Raw genomic sequence first — 22,368 nt, 5'->3', positions numbered from 1 at the left:
CAGGTTCTGCACAAGCTTTATGACTGTATTGCTATTCAAATGGAACCAGTTGGTTGTGAACAGCCCCAATTTCCTTACTCAGGATACATTTGGGCAGTCTGCTTTCAGGTTATGCTCTTTCAGGAAGGCTGCCAGATTGGCAAGTGATTTCTAAAGAGTATGTCCTCCATCACTTTCCATCAAACAGTATTTGTGAGGGAATGAGAGTGGAAGGTGGTACCAACTGTGCATGTGAGCATATCTGTATGTACGTGTTCACGCAAGCACTTAAGTGTGTATTAAAAGTAGAAAGAAGATCAGTCAAGGCTCAGAATCTAATGAGTTTGTACAACCTTTAATAAGTGTGCTTATGCGCCACAAATGATTCATCTGCAAGAGAATTTTCGCTTATTGTCATTTTGGTATATTCTTCTCAACCTGGAATTTTCATCACTACTGTAAAGCCAGTATATACGATTTTCATATGATGCATACCTGCAGATAAGGAGGGCGTGCATTTGGTTGCCCAAGAGCTCTCTGTTGTTGTGCAGCGAGGGCACCCTGTGGACCAGTCATGTAATCGGCAGCAGTGCGCTGCCCAGCTATCATAGACTGTGGAGGTTGTTGCTGGGCCTGTTGCGGCTGTTGTGGTTGCTGCTGCTGCTGTGTTACAAAGCCTCCACCCTGGAATCCTGCCATCATTCCTTGTGGCTGCTGGCCCATCAACTGCTGCTGAGTCACCATTTGAGGAGCACCTTGTCCAGCATAGCCACCATATCCTTGATTCATGCCTGTAATCAGAAGTATGACAGTTTACAAGTATGTTCATTAGGGTTGGTAGGGAAGTGTAGGAAAAAAATCAACAAAGCTCTTCTGGTAAATATCATACTGTCACCAGTTCACACAAGTTCTGACACGTGACAAGAAATCTGTCTGGTAAGTGGCTGCCACGACTCAGCTGCAACACCAAGTGGCAATGCACCACTTGTAAACAACTGTACCAACTGTAAATCAGCTGAAGTGATAAATGGGAATCATCTTGTTGAATATTCAGCATATAATACAGCTTTGGATTTTCATGTTGACTCTGAAAAACTATAGAACTGCCGCTTACTCATGTATATTTCAAAGCAAATGAACACAATGAGAGCAGCTGCCTTAGCAGATAGTGGTAGGGAGGGGGTAGGGAAGGACAAATGTGGAGAGGAAGGGGTAATGACATAACCCACTTCCCCTCCTCCTCTTTCTCCCTCCCCCTTTCCCACCCCTCTCCCTTTATCTCCTCCCTACCTACCTCTCTCATCTCCATATTCCTCTCCTTTCTTCCCCTCCCGTCCCCCCTCTCCCACTCTCTACCTCTGATATGCTCTCTAACTCAGATATGCTCCATACACACCATTCCTTCTGTCTTGTTATGCAACCACCGAATCATCTGTTGGAAGACCTACCTCAGACTATCGCGCTGCCTCCTTCTTGCGTCGCGTGCCCTTCCCTACACCTTCTCACCTCCATCTTCCCAAGCAACTGCAATTGATAATCGACAGTCAGTCTCACCAAGGCTATGGTTGTGTGCGTTTAGGTGTCTGTGGGGTTGTGTGTCTGTGTGAAAGTGTGTACTTCCACTAGTAAAAGAGCAATAGCTTAAAAGTCAGTATAAATACTGTTCACTGTTGTGAGTTTGTGTGTGCCACCCATCAGTCAGCTATAGTGAGGGGTTGTCTTTCGTTTATTTTATGAAGTAAGTAAATATATCACTTACTTCTATCAATGGAATGAATAAAGATAATCACTCATAACATAATTGATGCACTGATTAGTGGACAGACTTATAAACAATATTTGGTACTTAGCTTTATGGAAACGTCCTCCTTTAGAGCTATAAAACAGGATTTTTCCTAAATCTAAGGGCCAAATCTGGTTTCGGAACCTGTTTACTACTCAACACATCAACTATACACTGAGTCGTTATCCATAATCCTGTTGTTTGTATTCCACCTGGGATGTTGCAGTACGGCATCAGTATCATGTACTTCTTTGTAGTGTACACCGGTCAAATAATTCTGACATTTTATTAGAATAAATCTGATTCATGGAAGTGAACATTATGTTAAAATGGTGGTGTGTTTACACAGATGCTAGGATAACATCTCAAGCTTAGCACAGTACTGATGTTGAAAGTGAGGTTATGAGATACTGTCAGTCAATGTCAGAATATAGTAGCAGCATTAAGGAACTAGCTATAATAGTAGAGTTTATTGATGACCAAAGAAAAATTAATAATTATTGTTTCTGAAAAAGTTATATGGTAAATTTTCACACAGCTGAAATGTGTCGACAAGACAAAAACTTTTACTATCTTGTGAAAATACACTCCTGGAAATTGAAATAAGAACACCGTGAATTCATTGTCCCAGGAAGGGGAAACTTTATTGACACATTCCTGGGGTCAGATACATCACATGATCACACTGACAGAACCACAGGCACATAGACACAGGCAACAGAGCATGCACAATGTCGGCACTAGTACAGTGTATATCCACCTTTCGCAGCAATGCAGGCTGCTATTCTCCCATGGAGACGATCGTAGAGATGCTGGATGTAGTCCTGTGGAACGGCTTGCCATGCCAATTCCACCTGGCGCCTCAGTTGGACCAGCGTTCGTGCAGACCGCGTGAGACGACGCTTCATCCAGTCCCAAACATGCTCAATGGGGGACAGATCCGGAGATCTTGCTGGCCAGGGTAGTTGACTTACACCTTCTAGAGCACGTTGGGTGGCACGGGATACATGCGGACGTGCATTGTCCTGTTGGAACAGCAAGTTCCCTTGCCGGTCTAGGAATGGTAGAACGATGGGTTCGATGATGGTTTGGATGTACCGTGCACTATTCAGTGTCCCCTCGACGATCACCAGTGGTGTACGGCCAGTGTAGGAGATCGCTCCCCACACCATGATGCCGGGTGTTGGCCCTGTGTGCCTCGGTCGTATGCAGTCCTGATTGTGGCGCTCACCTGCACGGCGCCAAACACGCATACGACCATCATTGGCACCAAGGCAGAAGGGACTCTCATCGCTGAAGACGACACGTCTCCATTCGTCCCTCCATTCACGCCTGTCGCGACACCACTGGAGGCGGGCTGCACGATGTTGGGGCGTGAGCGGAAGACGGCCTAACGGTGTGCGGGACCGTAGCCCAGCTTCATGGAGACGGTTGCGAATGGTCCTCGCCGATACCCCAGGAGCAACAGTGTCCCTAATTTGCTGGGAAGTGGCGGTGCGGTCCCCTACGGTCTTGGCGTGCATCCGTGCGTCGCTGCGGTCCGGTCCCAGGTCGACGGGCACGTGCACCTTCCGCCGACCACTGGCGACAACATCGATGTACTGTGGAGACCTCACGCCCCACGTGTTGAGCAATTCGGCGGTACGTCCACCCGGCCTCCCGCATGCCCACTATACGCCCTCGTTCAAAGTCCGTCAACTGCACATACGGTTCACGTCCACGCTGTCGCGGCATGCTACCAGTGTTAAAGACTGCGATGGAGCTCCGTATGCCACGGCAAACTGGCTGACACTGACGGCGGCGGTGCACAAATGCTGCGCAGCTAGCGCCATTTGACGGCCAACACCGCGGTTCCTGGTGTGTCCGCTGTGCCGTGCGTGTGATCATTGCTTGTACAGCCCTCTCGCAGTGTCCGGAGCAAGTATGGTGGGTCTGACGCACCGGTGTCAATGTGTTCTTTTTTCCATTTCCAGGAGTGTACATACACATAAACACATCAAAGTGTCAAACAATGTAAAAAGAACAGTATTTTTCTCTTTTAACATAGCTAAATTTTCTCCATTAAAAATGATATATGGAGTAATCAAAAAGTTTCCATTCGAAGGCCGTACATTCCAGAATCGGTATTCCAATCAGATAAAATAGCTTTAAGAATTAAGGTAATCATCCAACTAAGGTGCCGTGTCCCACTATGTGAAGAGGTCCATTACTGCCTGCTGTGTATCCCAGTGTGACTGGAATCATCAACCCTTCAAGGCCTTTCTTAAGGAACTGAATGTGTGATAATCACATAGAGAGAGATCAGGACTACAGGGTGGGTGCTCAAATGTCTCCCACTTGAGTTGGAATAACTTCTGAGTGACAACATTTGTGATATGGGGATTTGTGTGATCATAAACCAGCAGCACAGAACTTGGTGCACCTTCCACAATGGTGGTTTCCGACAGACATGCAGCCCCATACAAATTTTTTCTTCTCTAATGAATGGCTACTGGTGTTTGTCCTTCGGCAACTAAGATTTATTTATTTCATTTCATGTTCCATAGTTCCTTGTAGCGAGTGAACCGTAAGGATATGGAATGTGTCAGATTCTACATAGTTCAAATATAACTTGTATAAATACAGTAGAAAGATACAATGTAAATAAAAATAAACTAAACCATAGCAGAATCAACTATCTGAAAATTGTGTTTCACATGTTAAAGATGAGTAATATATTTATGATATGGAATGTGTCAGATTGTACACAGCTGAAATATATCTTACATAAATAAAAAGATACAATGTAAATCCCCCCCCCCCCCCCATGAACCATGGACCTTGCCGTTGGTGGGGAGGCTTGCGTGCCTCAACGATACAGATAGCCGTACCATAGGTGCAACCACAACGGAGGGGTATCTGTTGAGAGGCCAGACAAAAGTGTGGTTCCTGAAGAGGGGCAGCAGCCTTTTCAGTAGTTGCAGGGGCAACAGTCTGGATGATTGACTGATCTGGCCTTGTAACATTAACCAAAACGACCTTGCTGTTGTGGTACTGCGAATGGCTGAAAGCAAGGGGAGACTACAGCTGTAATTTTTCCCGAGGGCATGCAGCTTTACTGTATGGTTAAATGATGATGGCGTCCTCTTGGGTAAAATATTCCGCAGGTAAAATAGGCCCCCATTCGGATCTCCAGGCGGGGACTACTCAGGAGGACGTCGTTATCAGGAGAAAGAAAACTAGGATTCTACGGATCGGAGCGTGGAATGTCAGATCCCTTAATCGGGCAGGTAGTTTAGAAAATTTAAAAAGGGACATGGATAGGTTAAAGTTAGATATAGTGGGAATTAGTGACGTTCGGTGGCAGGAGGAACAAGACTTCTGGTCAGGTGAATACAGGGTTATAAATACAAAATCAAATAGGGGTAACGCAGGAGTAGGTTTAATAATGAATAAAAAAAATAGGAGTGCGGGTAAGCTACTACAACCAGCATAGTGAACGTATTATAGTGGCCAAGACAGACACGAAGCCCATGCCTACTACAGTAGTACAAGTTTATATGCCAACTAGCTCTGCAGATGACGAAGAAATTGAAGAAATGTGTGATGAGATAAAATAAATTATTCAGGTAGTGAAGGGAGACGAAAATTTAATAGTCATGGGTGACTGGAATTCGACAGTAGGAAAAGGGAGAGAAGGAAAGATAGTAGGTGAATATGGATTGGGGCTAAGAAATAAAAGAGGAAGCCGTCTGGTAGAATTTTGCACAGAGCATAACTTAATCATAGCTAACAGTTGGTTCAAGAATCATAAAAGAAGGTTGTATACATGGAAGAATCCTGGAGATACTAAAAGGTATCAGATAGATTATATAATGGTAAGACAGAGAATTAGGAACCAGGTTTTAAATTGTAGGACATTTCCAAGGGCAGATGTGGACTCTGACCACAATCTATTGGTTATGAACTGTAGATTAAAACTGAAGAAACTGCAAAAAGGTGGGAATTTAAGGAGATGAGACCTGGATAAACTGAAAGAACCAGAGGTTGTACAGAGTTTGAAGGATTGCGTAAGGGAACAATTGACAGGAATGGGGGTAAGAAATACAGTAGAAGACGAATGGGTAGCTCTGAAGGATGAAGTAGTGAAGGCAGCAGAGGATCAAGTAGGTAAAAAGACGAGGGCTAGTAGAAATCCTTTGGTAACGGAAGAAATATTGAATTTAATTGATGACAGGAGAAAATATAAAAATGCAGTAAATGAAGCAGTCTCCCATAAGTCCAACCCCTCGTCCAAGTCGTGGGAGATGGGCAACGGCACAAAGTAGGGGACTGCCTATAGGGGCGATGTACAGCGGGGACTTCGTGTGCCCCAGGACCGCTACGGTAGCTGGGAAGGCCCTATGGGAACCCTGAAACGTGACGGCTAACGGGGCTCTGGTGAAGCTGCGATAGGCCTAGCAAGCCAGTAGTGGATAAATCAACTGCTTTCAAAAAGGGAACATGCCTCGGATCACGGAACGGATTTAAAGGAAACCGACCAAGCAATGGAAAAGGAATACGAGATGGTTTACGACTGGGCACCTTAAACGTAAGGACTCTAACTGGGAAGTTAGAAGAAATTGTAGAAATGATGGAAAGGAGGAAATTGGACATCTTGGGACTTGCTGAGACTAGGTGGAGAGGAGTTGGTGAAAAACCACTAAGTAAAGGATGTAAACTGTACTGGATAGGGAATGAGAGGGGAAGAAATGGAGTGGCAATAGTGGTCAGAGAGGGTCTGCAGGAGGAGGTGGAAGGTATCAATGATCGAATGATAAAAGCCAGAGTACGAGTGAAAGGAAAAAGCATTGAAATCATCCAAGCATATGCCCCACAGGTGGGGTGTACAAAAAAGGAGAAGGAGGAATTTGAAGATGACACGCAAAAGCAGCTAAATGGAGGTAATCAGATTATAATAGGGGACCTCAATGCACATGTTGGCACAGACAGGAAAGGATTCAAGGAGATAATGGGACCAGAGGGCTGGGGGAACTGAAATAGAGAAGGAAAATTGTTGCTGGAATTCTGCAAGAGGAATGGGCTGGCGATCGCAAATTCCTGGTACAAGAAGAGAAGTAGCCACAAAATAACTTGGCACAGTGGAGACTGGTCCCAAACTTCAGTAATAGACTATGTACTAGTGGATAGGCAGATGATGAGCAGCCTCACAGATGTTAAGGTCATTCCATCTGAGGCCTTAGACAGTGACTATCGGCTGTTGGTAGCCACCCTGAGAGAGAAAAAAGATAGGAGGGCAACAGACATACAGGAGAAAAGGTTGAAGACATGGATGCTGAAAGAGGATGAACGGAGGACCCAGTGCCAAACACTGATCAGGAAGAAGCTGCCAAAGGAAGATCAGAGAACAGTGGGAGAAGAATGGGGAGATTTTAAGAGGGCTCTAGTTGAGGCAGCTGAGACTGTGTGCGGAAGAACTAGCACAAAGAGGAGAAGTAAGGAAACCCCAAGGTGGAACAACATATGTAAAGAGGCAGTACTTCAAAAGAACATAGCCTTCAGAGAATGGTTCCAGACCCGAACAGAGGAAGCTAGGGTAAAATATAAGGAAAGCAAGAAAGCGGCACGGACCATAGTAAGGGCGGAGAAGAAGAAGTGGATGGAAAAATGGACAAGAATGTTAGAAGAGGACAGTGAAGGGAACAAAAAAGTACTTTACACCATGGTAAGAAATAAGAGGAACGACAGAAGCGAGTGCCTGAGGATCATGGATAATAATGGAAGAGTTGTGGAGAAAATGCATGAGCTCAAAAAGATTTGGAAGGAGTACTTTGAAGATCTGTTGAATGGCACCAAGCGGGTAACTAACAGCGATGGAGAGCCTAAGGCAGCAGACAATTATAATAGAGGGGAAATTGATGATCTAACTTGGAATGAAGTGAAAGAAGCCATAAAGAGGATGAAAGGAGGCAAGGCACCAGGTTGGGACGAAGTAACAGTGGATATGATACGAGCAGCAGGAGAAGTAGGAACCCAGTGGCTATACAGAGTGCTGAGGGTGGTGTGGGCTATACAGAGTGCTGAGGGTGGTGTGGAAGGAGAACAGAATTCCTGAGGATTGGAAGAAAGGAATTATAGTCCCGATCTTCAAGAAAGGGGATAAAAGGAGTTGTGAGAACTACAGAGGAATCACCCTGCTATGCCACTGTGGAAAAATCTATGAAAAGATCCTGGAGAAGAGAATAAGAAGCAGTATTGAAAGTAGACTGCAAGAGGAGCAGTATGGTTTCAGACCGGGAAGATCAACAACGGACCTCATATTTGCGGTAAGGCAACTGCAGGAAAGCCACTATGAGTACGGGAAGGACTTAATCATGGCCTTTTTAGATATTGAGAAGGTGTATGACAGTATCTATAGGGACAAGCTCTGGGATGTGCTGAACGCAAAAGGGATAGATGAAGAGATAACACGAAAAGTCAGAAAAATGTATGAGGGAAGTGAGAGTTGTGTGAAAGTGGGGAGGGAACGTACTGCATGGTTCAAGCTGGAAAATGGGCTGCGACAGGGAAGTGCACTTTCGCCTTTATTGTTTATTATTGTTATGGATGAAATCCTACAGCAAGTATCAGATGCAATTGGAGATCATAAAATGAAAGCAGTGCTTTTTGCCGATGACCTGATGTTATGGGGAAATTGCGAGAAGGAGGTGCAAGAGCAGTTAGATGTATGGGAGGCAACGGCAGCACAATATGGAATGCATTTCTCTGCAAAGAAAAGTGAAATAATTGTCACAACAAGGAAGAAGAATAGGCCAAATGTGGATATAACTTGTGGAGGGGAAAAACTACAAGTGGTAGAGAACTTCAAGTACCTGGGAAGCATGATTGAAAGTAAGGGGGGAAATGCAATGGAAATAAATGAAAGGTGCAGAAAAGCAGGGCAGTTCTTCAAATGCATTAGGGGGCTTATCTGGAGCAAGGAGGTGCCACAGAAATCCAAGGGAATTATATACCGAACCTACTTTGTCCCCATATTGACTTATGGAAGTGAGACATGGGTAATGCACAAAAGCGACAAAAGTAGAATACAAGCTAGTGAAGTGAAGTTCCAGAGGAGCAGGTTGAGTGTAACAAGACGAGACAGATTGCGAAATGTGTATGTGAGAGAAAGACTAAAGGAGGAACCAGTACAGGACAGGATAGAAAAATCAAGACTGCAGTGGTATGGACACATGAAGAGAATGGATGAGGGAAGAATTCCAAAGAGGATGTTTGATCTGCAACTGGAGGGGAAGAGGCCCAGGGGAAGACCAAGAGATAGATGGGTGAAGGGAGTGAAGGAATGTGTGGCGAGAAGAGGAGAGAACTGGACGAAGGTGGAAGAGGGGGAATGGTGGAAAGACAGAACACGATGGAGAGGCTTGTGTTCCCGACAAACCCAGCCAGTGGCTGGAAACTGTCCAAGATGATGATGATGAAGCAGGCAAAAAGGAATACAAACGTCTCAAAAATGAGATCGACAGGAAGCACAAAATGGCTAAGCAGGCATGGCTAGAGGACAAATGTAAGGATGTAGAGGCTTATCTCACTAGGGGTAAGATATATACAGCCTACAGGAAAATTAAGGACACCTTTGGAGAAAAGATAGCCACTTGTATGAACATCAAGAGCTCAGATGGAAACCCAGTTCTAAGCAAAGAGGGGAAAGCAGAAAGGTGGAAGGAGTATATAGAGGGTCTATACAAGGGCGATGTACTTGAGGACAATATTATGGAAATGGAAGAGGATGTAGATGAAGATGAAATGGGAGATACGATACTGCGTGAAGAGTTTGACAGAGCACTGAAAGACCTGAGTCGAAACAAGGCCCCGGGAGTAGACAACATTCCATTAGAACTACTGACGGCCTTGGGAGAGCCAGTCATGACAAAACTCTACCATCTGGTGAGCAAGATGTACGAGACAGGCGAAATACCCTCAGACTTCAGGAAGAATATAATAATTCCAATCCCAAAGAAAGCAGATGTTGGCAGATGTGAAAATTACTGAACTATCAGTTTAATAAGTCACAGCTGCAAAATACTAACGCGAATTATTTACAGACAAATGGAAAAACTGGTAGAAGCCGACCTCAGGGAAGATCAGTTTGGATTCCGTAGAAATGTTGGAACACGTGAGGCAATACTGACCTTACGACTTATCTTAGAAGGAAGATTAAGGAAAGGCAAACCTACGTTTCTAGCATTTGTAGACTTAGAGAAAGCTTTTGACAATGTTGACTGGAATACTCTTTTTCAAATTCTACAGGTGGCAGGGGTAAAATACAGGGAGCGAAAGGCTATTTACAATTTGTACAGAAACCAGATGGCAGTTATAAGAGTCGAGGGGCATGAAAGGGAAGCAGTGGTTGGGAAGGGAGTGAGACAGGGTTGTAGCCTATCCCCGATGTTATTCAATCTGTGTATTGAGCAAGCAGTAAAGGAAACAAAAGAAAAATTTGGAGTAGGTATTAAAATCCAGGGAGAAGAAATAAAAACTTTGAGGTTCGCCGATGACATTGTAATTCTGTCAGAGACAGCAAAGGACTTGGAAGAGCAGTTGAACAGAATGGACAGTGTCTTGAAAGGAGGATATAAGATGAACATCAACAAAAGCAAAACGAGGATAATGGAATGTAGTCGAATTAAGTCGGGTGATGCTGAGGGAATTAGATTAGGAAATGAGACACTTAAAGTAGTAAAGGAGTTTTGCTATTTGGGGAGCAAAATAACTGATGATGGTCGAAGTAGAGAGGATATAAAATGTAGACCGACAATGGCAAGGAAAGCGTTTCTGAAGAAGAGAAATTTGTTAACATCCAGTATTGATTTAAGTGTCAGGAAGTCATTTCTGAAAGTATTTGTATGGAGTGTAGCCATGTATGGAAGTGAAACATGGACAATAAATAGGTTGGACAAGAAGAGAATAGAAGCTTTTGAAATGTGGTGCTACAGAAGAATGTTGAAGATTAGGTGGTAGATCACATAACTAATGAGGAGGTATTGAATAGTATTGGGGAGAAGAGAAGTTTGTGGCACAACTTGACTAGAAGAAGGGATCGGTTCGTAGGACATGTCCTGAGGCATCAAGGGATCACAAATTTAGCATTGGAGGGCAGTGCGGAGGGTAAAAATCATAGAGGGAGACCAAGAGATGAATACAATAAGCAGATTCAGAAGGATGTAGGTTGCAGTAGGTACTGAGAGATGCACAGGATAGATTAGCATGGAGAGCTGCATCAAACCAGTCTCAGGACTGAAGACCACAACAACAACAACAATGTAAACAAGATATCAGCTAAACAACAGCACATTCAATTAAAAGAACATTTTTGTTTCACATGTTAAGGATGTGTAATATATACAGGAGTCAAGATAAACTAAATATTCCAAAGGAAATACAGGAATACCAATAAATAACTGTCATGTGCCTATGATAGTACTCAAAATAAAATTAATTATACTAAGTTTACAACACTTACAAATTTATTGATTATACACATTTTCTTTCACATATTCATTAACTGTATAAAAAGATTTCTCTATCAGGTACTCCTTAAGAGTTTGTTTGAATGCTGGCAATCTTTTGTGAAGGCATTTGATGTGTGGTGGGAGAGCATTAAACAGCTTAATGCTGGAGTAATAAGCTCCTTTTTGAAGCATAGTGAGGCTTTTCAGTTCAATGTGCAGACTGTTATTGGTTCTTGTGTTATAGTCATGAAATTGGCTGTTATCTTTGTCGATAGAAGGATTTTTACAAAAGAAAGTCAACAAGGAAAAGATATATTATGAGGAGGTGGTAAGGATCAAAAATTGTCTTTGCGAGAGGTTAGTTCCCCCAGAATATAATAGCACATGACATTAATGAATGAAAATAGCTGAAGTACGAAGCCTTAATGTTGTCTACTTCAGCCACTGAAGCAATAATCCATAGTGCAAATATTGCTGAGCTAAGTGTTTTATAAAGATGAAGGATGTGTGCTGACCAGTTACATTTGCCGTCTATATACGCACCCAGGAATTTTGCAGCCTCAGCTTTTTGTATTTCTTGACCTCTACACTTAATGTTAATTTCTTCCAGATTTCTTTCTGGAGTATGGAATCTCATATAAAGGATTTTATCTGTGTTGAGTGAGAGACCATTTGAAGAAAACCAGTTTACAATATCATTGAAAACTTTATTCGTAGTTTGTTCAAGATTGTTGTCTGTAAAATCGTCAATTATAATTGTAGTGTCATCTGCAAAAAGAGTAAATTTATTGTTTGTATCAGAACAAAGTCGGAGATCATTAATGAAGATGAGAAATAGCAGTGGCCCCAAAACAGAGCCTTGTGGCACACCACAACTTACTGAGCCCCACTCAGATGAGGCAGGTTCTCTGGATGAGCCATTCAGCATTACAGTCTGCTTTTGGTCCTTTAGGTATGATTGGAGCCACAAACCAACGGTACCACCCAAACCATAATATTCTGCCTTTTTCAAAAGGATTAGATGGTTTACATAATCAAAGGCTTTTGAGAGGTCACAAAAAATACCTCCTGGAGACATTTTTTGTTCATGGCTTCCAGAATTTGATTGGTGAAACAGGATACTGCTGGTTCTGTAGAAAGACCAGCATGAAATCCAAACTGACTCTCATTTAGGATATTGTGAAAGCTAGGAAGATTGACAATGAACCTGCGCATGAGTTTTTCAAGAATTTTTGAAAAAATGGTTAAGAGGGAGATTAGGCGATAGTTTGTAACATTGTTTTTCTCACCTTTCCTAAAGAGTGGTATCACTACAGCTAGTTTTAGCCATTCAGGGACTATTCCTTCTTGCAGAGATGTATTGAAATGGTGCATAAGACTGGACTTATATATTTACAGCAATATTTCACTACTTTACAGGAAATATTGTCCATACCACAGACTTTATTTTTTAATGAAGTAATAATTCTTTCAATCTCGTTTACTGTAACATGAGGTAAGGATAATTGTGGGGGCCTATTACTGATAGCTTTCTGTAGAAGAGCCAATGACTCGTCCCCAGAACCTTTACAGCCTGTCTTCTCTGCTGTTGACAAAGAGTGCCTGTTGAAGATTTCTGTAACCATTTCGGGTTTCTTTACAATATTGGTACCTGTTTCCCGTTTTTTTGCCAGTTTCCCGCTTTATTACATTCCAAATTGTTTTTATTTTGTTGTCAGACTTATCAATTTCAGACTTAATGCACATATTTTTTGACTTATTTATTACCTTCTTTAAGATGCTACAGTAAAGTTTGTAGTGGTGACATTGCTTTGGATCATTACAAGTTCTGAGGGAATAATATAGCATCCTCATTGCTCTGCAGGATGTTTTTATTCCTGCAGTGATCCATGACTTATTGACAGTGCTTACATGACTGTTTCTAATTTTTTTTAATTTAATTTTTTTTTTTTTTTTTTTTTTTTTTTTTTTTTTTTTTTTTTTTTTTTTTTTTTTTTTTTTTTTTTTGGGAAATGTGGCTTCAAAGATAGCCATAAATTCATTCAGAAATGTATTATACTTTTTGTTCACAACTGTTTCATTGAAAACTGGACTCCAGTCTATCTCTTGCAGGCTGGTGTTGAAAAATTTGGAGGGTTTCACCATTTATTATCCTAAAAGATTTCCAAGAATTTTCAGAACTGTTGCACAGATTGATGTCAGTGAGAGTAAGCAATTTATCAGCATGATCAGAAAGGCCAAGAATTGGATGTACACTGATATTGTTGACTCTTGACTTATCTATAAATACACTACTGGCCATTAAAATTGCTACACCACGAAGATGACGTGCTACAGACGCGAAATTTAACCGACAGGAAGACGATACTGTGCTATGCAAATTATTAGCTTTTCAGAGCATTCACACAAGGTTGGCACCAGTAGTGACACCTACAACGTGCTGACATGAGGAAAGTTTCCAATCGATTTATCATACACAAACAGCAGCTAAACTGCGTTGCCTGGTGAAACGTTGTTGTGATGCCTCTTGTAAGGAGGAGAAATGTGTACCATCAAGTTTCCGACTTTGTTAAAGGTCAGATTGTAGCCTATCGCGATTGCGGTTTACCATACCGCGACATTGCTGCTCGCGTTGGTCGAGATCCAATGACTGTTAGCAGAATATGGAAGTGGTGGGTTAAGGAGGGTAATACGGAATGCCGTGCTGGATCCCAATGGCCTCATATCACTAGCAGTCGAGATGACAGGCATCTTATCCGCATGTCTGTAATGGATCGTGTAGCCACATCTCGATCCCTGAGTCAACAGATGGGGACGTTTGCAAGACAACAACCATCTGCACGAACAATTTGACGAAGTTTGCAGCAGCATGGGCTATCAGCTCGGAGACCATGGCTACAGTTACCCTTGACGCTGCATCACAGACAGGAGCGCCTGCAATGGTGTACTCAATGACAAACCTGGGTGCACGAATGGCAAAACGTCATTTTTTCGGATGAATCCAGGTTCTGTTCACAGCATCATGATGGTCGCATCCGTGTTTGGTGACATCGCGGTGAACCCACATTGGAAGCGTGTATTCATCATCGCCATAGTGGCATATCACCCAGCGTGATGGTATGGGGTGCCACTGGTTACATGTCTCGGTCACCTCTTGTTCGTATTGACAGCACTTTGAACAGTGGACGTTATATTTCAGATGTGTTACGACCCGTGCCCCTACCCTTCATTCGATCCCTGTGAAACCCTACATTTCAGCAGGATAATACACGACCGCATGTTGCAGGTTCTGTAAGGGTCTTCTTGACACAGAAAATGTTCGACTGCTGCCCTGGCCAGCACATTCTCCAGATCTCTCACCAATTGAAAACGTCTGGTCAATGGTGGCCGAGCAACTGGCTCATCACAATACGCCAGCCACTACTCTTGATGAACTGTGGTATCGTGTTGAAGCTGCATGGGCAGCTGTACCTGTACACGCCATCCCAGCTCCATTTGACTCAATGACCAGGTGTATCAAGGCTGTTATTATGGCCAGAGGTGGTTGTTTTGGGTACTGATTTCTCGGGATCTATGCACCCGCATTGCGTGAAAATGTAATCTCATGTCAGTTCTAGTATAATATATTTGTCCAATGAATACCCGTTTATCACCTGCATTTCTTCTTGGTGGAGCAATTTTAATGGCCAGAAGTGTATTTTGTCAATCAGACTTTGACAGTACTCGGTAACTCTAGTTGGAAAATTTAGAACTGTCATCAGATTATAAGAATCAAATAGATGTTTTAGATCTGCTTTACCATTGCTTTCATTTAGGAAATCTACATTGAAATCATTTGTAATTGTTAGATCCTTGGATTCTGAGTACACTTGTGATAAGACAGAATCTAACTGCCTCAGGAACACCTTTATGTTTCCTGAGGGAGCTCTGTATAGTGCTAACACTACAACTGTATGGTCACTTACAGTAATTTCTTTGCCACATATTTCAATATCTTGTTCAATATAGTGACTCTTTAAATTCAATGTTCAATATGATATGTTATTTTTTAAGTAAATTACTACTCCATTCTTCATGATAGATCTACAGTATGTGTTGCTAGACAGTAACCACTGAGCTGCAACATTTCAACATTTCTCATGTGGTGTTCACTAAAGCATAAAACATCGGCATCCTTTATCTCTTGTGGGTCATCTAAAAGAACAGAGATTTTGTTAACTTTGTTTATAAGTTCTCCTACACTATGGTGAAAAATTTTCATAGCTTTGGTATTTGCTGAAAGCAGCTGCTTTCACCTAAAACATATATGTGGGCTAGGAAACGATAGGCTCATTGTTAACTGTTTCGTGGAAATTCTGAGCTTGAAAATTAGTCTGATGGGATTGCTGGAGCCATTTAAGGGAAATAGGTACCTAGTGAGGAGATATTTTGCCGATTTCTTTCATGATTGCTGCATTTAAAAGAGTATTTAAGGTTTGTTTACCTGACCTGTTAAGGTGCATGCCGTGTCTGGTAAACAACTCTCTTCGAAAATTACTCGTAGCTACAACACAAATATTGATAAACTGTTTACAAGTCTAACAGCATGTTTGTCCTGTTTGGATGCATTTTGTAATAACATCACCATAGTTCATGTTTCTGCATTTACTGCCTGCACATCAGAAAGACACGAATGCAACACTAATCCCTTGTCTATACATCAGTGCTTATATACGCACACTGGAGTCATGCTACGTTGCATATACACTGCGGCAACATCCTCAAATGTAAACTTTGTGATTGCCCTTAACATTTTTAATGAAACTTTTTATGTTCTTGTTTATGCACAGTGTAACCTTCTCTTTGACCAGACAGGGAAAAATGCTGCATCCTTCTAGAAACAATACCCCTGCTGCTACTTGACCACAGTTCCTCCAGTAACTTATCCTTGTCTTACATGAGTAAATTCTCCACTTTTTTGTACTGTTGGTTTTTGACACTTCTGTTTTGATAACACAATAAACTATTCACAAGTTGAAAACTTGGAGAACTGTCATAATTACAGAAAAGAGGTTTATTTACGAAAAAGATGCTATCCTGGAAGAACATTATTCTTGACAAACAGGTAATTCTGTTCCTGTTTTTGTTGTGATTTACATATTGGACTTGTTATAAATTTATTTTAGAAATGCACAAAACCAACTGTTACCATAAATATCACTGTGCATTATAATTTATTGCAGTTGTGGTAGATAAACACCTACTGCTGTCATCCACAGAGTTCAGATAATGTGCAAACATGTTATTCATCTTTCTGGTGTAATTAAGCAATGGTCAGCAAAGAAAAGTTGCAGTGTATTTGCTCTATAACCCAGCACAAGGATACTGTCAAAATGTATCACACACCAAAGCTAAACCACAACCAAGTACCAGCCGTAACACCTTCCACAGCAGCAGCCTGTGAAAGGAATTTTAACAATCATCTACTACTCCCTCTACACATTTCTTTTCTAACAACATCAGTACCTCTGGATAACGCTTGTAAAAAATGCAGAGTACTAAAAAACTATCACCACTTTTTCACATCCAAAAGTACAACAGAAAGAGAAAACTTCACTCTGTAAAACTTTGGATTTATTTCTTGATTGCTTTTGTCCAGTGGAGCTTCCACAAGTCATTGAACGTTTGATCTTTCAGCCAATCTGCTCTTTATTTAAACTGTGATGGGCATTAATCTCAAAAATGAACATTTCTACTTGTTGCTGCCTCCTGTGAAGATTGAACACCCACTGCTTGTCATCCACTACTATTTACCTTGCATGAGTGCTGAGAAAAATTTCCGTTGACATTATGGGAAACCCTCTGATGCTTAAATAGCCCGGAAATGCCTGTAAAAGTATTCAGCTTGCTCTGAGAAAATACCCAGGTGTCACCTACATTTAAGCTTAGAGGAATACACCCTTTATTATGATGGCCCAAGTGCAAATGTCTCCTCCAGAAATGACTTAAATGCTTTCTTTCCAATGACTGCCAGCTGCTGTCTGAATATCATAGATTATTCTTCTGTGGCATCTTCCTTACAAGCAAGGTAAATGAATGAAAAAACATCCCCCCTCAAATTAAAACATGGCTGCAGTAATCCACTACTGTGTATGCTTGTTCCTGTAATGCACAGAAACTGTATGTTCTGATACAGCTACTCTCCACAAGCCACATACGGAGTATGACAGAGGGTACTTTGTGTATCACTGTCACTCCTCCCCTTTCTCGTTTCTGTGCAGGAAGAATGATTGTTGGTAGGACTCCATGTGAGCTAGAGTCTCTCTTTTACATTCATGGTCCCTTTGCGAGACCTACATAGAATGAAGCAATATATTGGTTGACTCTTATAGACATGTATGCAATCAAAATTTTAACAGCAAACCGATGCAAGACATCTCTCTGATAGCGTCTGCCAATGGAGTTGGCTGAGCATCTACACAATGCTTTCTTTTTATGTCCTACACATGAAACACACTCTCAACTGAACTGACTAATTGTTTATTCACACAATTCTTATTATATCAACAAACAATTTAAATGTACCTGGAGAGTCTTCTGGATTAAACACCAAATAAACAAACACTTTTTCCATAATTCATAGACGGCATAAAAGGCCATCCTTGCTACTGCCAAGAATGAAGTCACTTAGTGGGAAGAAAAGTTAAATTCTGAAATGCTATTAGTCCACTCATCTTTAATACTAAGTTCTTTTATGTGTATGGGTGATGTAAAAAATTTCCTCACTAAAATCCCCAGAATGATGTCCTGGACCAGACTCACCTAGCTGGTAGGGTACAGTCCCTAGTAGCACATCGTCTTGGTCAAAAAAGTGGCGGTGAACATTGGACTGGACGATGATAGCTACAGTGGCAGCAGCTCTGGTCATGATAATCAGTTCCAGGCAGGTGATGTCACTGCTTTCTGCTGCTTCAGCGAGAGTTTAAATCCTTGCTTCGTGGAGGATAACTTCATTTTGACTGGCTGCAGAGCTGGGCTGTGGAAGCAGAACATAGTTCTAATCTGTGCACTCAGATTCTAGCTGCATGCGATGATTTTGGAGTCAGCATGACCACCGGAATCGCCCTCTGCTGGTCTCCCTGCTGACTTCTTTGTCCACAGCACTTTCGCACTTACTAAACTAACCTGTGATAAAATGCACTGCTCTTCTTTGAATCTTCACTATTGCCTGTATTAGTCCCATCTGGTAACAGTCCTACACTTTCAAGCAATACTCAAGTTTTGGTCAAACTATGGTCTTGTATGCTACCTTCTTTCTTCCAATGAATCTATGTTTCCTTTTTAACAGAAAATCAATTTGTCTCACTTTCTTATGTTCGTTACTACACATTTGAAGTCATGAATATTACCTTGTTGGATACCACTGTACAGTGGCCCCTGCTGCTGTGGGAACATTCCCTGTTGTGGAGGTGGCTGCAAACCCGGTCCCCCATGCTGGGCTCTCAGTTGCTGCCTTTGAAAGAAAGACCCACCAATTAAATTTTGGTTATAATAAACAAATATTTAAGTCACAAATTGCATTTGGTTTCTATTAACTCCAAATGGTATACAATGAGAAATGGAATGTGAGAATAAAGCAAAAGGGAAAATGGAATAAGATAGATCAGCAGGTGCCTATTAACAGAAGAATGACTACTTATCTGCTCAAAGGATTTTGAACACTAGTTTAAGAATTCATCTACCTTTTAAAAAAAAGAAAGTGTTCCACAGATGCTAATTACTGACTGCATTTATCTGGCATGCTGGTTCCTAACAAGACAGTATAAAACTTATTTCAGTTTCTATAGTAATGTGTCACATCACCAACAACTTTAATCTTGGCACAATTCAGTGCACTTTTAACCAAAATGAACACAGACTCATTTATTTTACGATTCCTTGTCCTAAGAACCAAAGACATTGTAGACATATAGTAAGATGAACCACGATCTCTGTTATACACTTCACATATCTGAAATGTATGATAAGCAATAACTTCTTGGCTGTTAAAAGTCTCTAACCCTGATACTCTCTCCACTTTACCACCACAAACTAAAGCCACAGTAACCCAACCATTACCATGTGCACTAGCATCAGTATTAGTAAGTGTAAAATTCAGTACGCATCCACAGAACACTGAAGGACGAAGAATAACTTGCGCATCTACTCCACTCTTCGTAGTAATAGATATATTATCAATAGCTTTATACACACATGCGATGCTAAGTAATACTAGTAGCGTTGCGCTAGAATGCCCAATGGGCAATGCAAAGTACCTAGAATGCCGCACATCGTACACTAGCATATCGATGATATATATTATAGCAACCGGCAGCAAATGAATGTTTACACATATATAGTTTTGATTATACTGCAGCTCCCCCTATTGTCATGGTTCCCCTCTGAGATGTCAGTGGCTGTTGGTGAATCTGTATCTGGATGACTTGAGATGGGTCATTTACCATGACCCAATAGGTTTCTTTTTTGCTGTATTGTAATATTTCTTGGAACACAACCAATTAATGATAGTAACAGTTACTCAAAACATATTAAATCCCTCTTTTAAGACTCCTAAAAACTCCAGAAGATTGAATGAACAATGGTGTCATGGAAATTATACCAAATGTCTCTCTTCCTTATTTTTTATATGATTAGCATTTCGGAGTTTAAATTTGACTATTGTTCAGATATTTTGTAAAAGGGTAACAATTAGTGGAAGTCAAATGAAACCAAGACAGATGGAAAAATAGTAAGTAAACTGTTTATTTCAAAAGTAATCACCATAAATGTTAATACATTTATCTCACAATGAGACAAGATGCTCAATGCCTTCATCAAAAAATATTTGTGTTTTCCTGCAGAACCATGACTGTATCCAGGCATGCACCTCTTCATCCAAAGCAAATCGACAGCCACACATGTCTTCCTTCAGGACTCCAGAAATATGGAAATCACATGTGGAGACACTGTGACTATGTGGAGGATATGCGAGGGCTTCCCAGCAAAACTTTTGCAGTGTACTGGAAACAACCTTGGCAACATGGGTGGACCCACAAGCTTGTTGCTGCCTGATGTGAGTATATTCCTTGAGTTATCTATTCTGTGTGTCTTTAAATAATGGAAAAGTCTACCGGTACTGTAAACTAAAGTCACATCATATTCTCTAGATGTTTATAAGATTTTTTAATGTATAGTGTTTCTAAAAAAAAGAAAAGGAACTATGACACAATACAGGGTATCCCCAAGGACGAATAGTCAATATTCAGGGATATGACAGGAACATACATTTTGAAACAAAAGATTTCATATGGACATATTCTCTATTCTGAATGGTTTCCAAGATAGAGTAAATTTAATATATATTTGTTTCTGGTCTAGTGGCTTGCACATATGTGTCTTACATGAACAGCTGGATTGGTCTTGGTAGTACAATTAACTGCCCACCAATATTGCCAGACCATACACCATTTTTGTTTATGGGGTTGAATGAAATCTGCTGTGTACAAACAAAAGGTAAATAACACAAGATGAAATGCCTGATCACATCAAGGACACTGCTGCCCTCATTAGGGAATGTGCAGCGGTACTCAGATAAGCAACAGATGTTCTTCCAAGAGTGCATAAATGCAGTGAAGCTGATATTGGGATATCTAAACATTTCTTGTGAACTGTACAACAGCTGTAATGTGATAATGTATATGAAAATGCTCAGAGGTGAACGTGTTAAAGACATGTGCTTTCCAATTGATACATTGTAAAATGCATATTATAATGTTTACTATATGTTGTACACGTGTAAATCTGACACTGTACTGAATACTACAGAAAATAAATAACAATGTACATTAAATGAGTTCGATCTCAAAAACCATTTGGAACAGGGCATATGTCCATATGAAGCTTTTTACTTCTAATGATTGTTCTTGTCAGATCCCTGAATACTGACTATTCCACATATGACACCCTGTATATGACTGTTCCTTAACATATGGCAGCAATTCACTTTATACCATCTTAAATGCATATAATATTAAACACAAAACACTTCTTAATGTTATGCAAAATTATATTTAATTAGTCACAAACCAGATATCAGTTTCTTACCCCACCTTCAGGTGACAACTGTAGATCACTTAAGAAGCCAAAAGACAGTTCACACTAAAATAAATATAATCTGGCAAAACGTTAGGAAGTGATTCCTATTTAACCCTCAAATGGGCATGCCTATCTACAAAATGGGTCAACCACAAATATCATTGTATTGTACCATTCTATTGTTGTTTTACAACTGCAAGCTCATACCTATTCCATCACTACTGCTTCAGCTTACCTAGTGCTAAGTTATCCTGTCATACATAGAAGAGAGCAGCAGTAATATAAAATAAACAGTGAGCAAAGTGGAGAAAAATTTGTGATCCTTGCAAGAAAATGACCCAGATTCTGAGCTGCCACAATGAGGCAGTAAACTACAAGATAATTAGCAATTGAAAAAGTGGTTGGCTGGAATCTGATGCAGCTGCACTGTTTAATCCTTCGAGTGGGTCATCACTGTGGGGTAATACTTGTATGGGGCAACAGAGTGATATAATGAAAATTTATTTTACTATTGTTTAATTCAACTATGTTTAGCTCATATAAGATGTGTTTATTTTATTATTGTTTAATTAAACTAAGATTCAGTTGTGATTTTGCTCATACATGTTTACCTTGGTAACATAAAGACAGCTATTCTTTACATGTGTACAAACTACACCACACACTCACTCGTGTTATAAAAACAGCATGCCTGCTCAGGTGTTAATATCATTATCCTGTTCTGCCAAGCACCAACAGAAAATTCAATTCATGTTAAATGCATAGCTTTAACATTTGATTTTTATCTCCATCCACATCAGATGTCTCACTGTTTATTTATTAATAATTACTCTTGTTCATAAGCACTATCCCTTGGTGACATGGAAAATGTCAAGAGATTTGTTGCTACTGTGGAATATGAACTTTAATGACTATTGTATTCCACATTTTTATTCTATTTCCTCCTGCATCTGGGCTCTCTTCTAAGCAAACATCAAATATTTTCCAATACTTACTCTGAACTAC

The 22,368-nt window shown here is 40.9% G+C and overlaps 1 protein-coding gene across 1 annotated transcript in view; it reads right to left on the bottom strand.

Moving 5' to 3' along the window:
• The window catches only part of LOC124595444 (mediator of RNA polymerase II transcription subunit 12), a 371,808-nt gene that overhangs the window by 24,796 nt on the left and 324,644 nt on the right, over window positions 1–22,368 (bottom strand). Inside the window, exons 38-39 of the mRNA XM_047134188.1 lie at window positions 18,639–18,742; window positions 475–770 (exon numbers count right to left, since the gene is read on the bottom strand). Of these exons, the coding sequence (XP_046990144.1) occupies window positions 475–770; window positions 18,639–18,742 (400 nt within the window). The remainder of the gene's footprint in view (window positions 1–474; window positions 771–18,638; window positions 18,743–22,368) is intronic.

The sequence above is a fragment of the Schistocerca americana genome, chromosome 2, assembly GCF_021461395.2.
Source record: "Schistocerca americana isolate TAMUIC-IGC-003095 chromosome 2, iqSchAmer2.1, whole genome shotgun sequence".
Taxonomy (NCBI): domain Eukaryota; kingdom Metazoa; phylum Arthropoda; class Insecta; order Orthoptera; family Acrididae; genus Schistocerca; species Schistocerca americana.
This window is presented reverse-complemented; position numbering and strand designations above follow the sequence as displayed.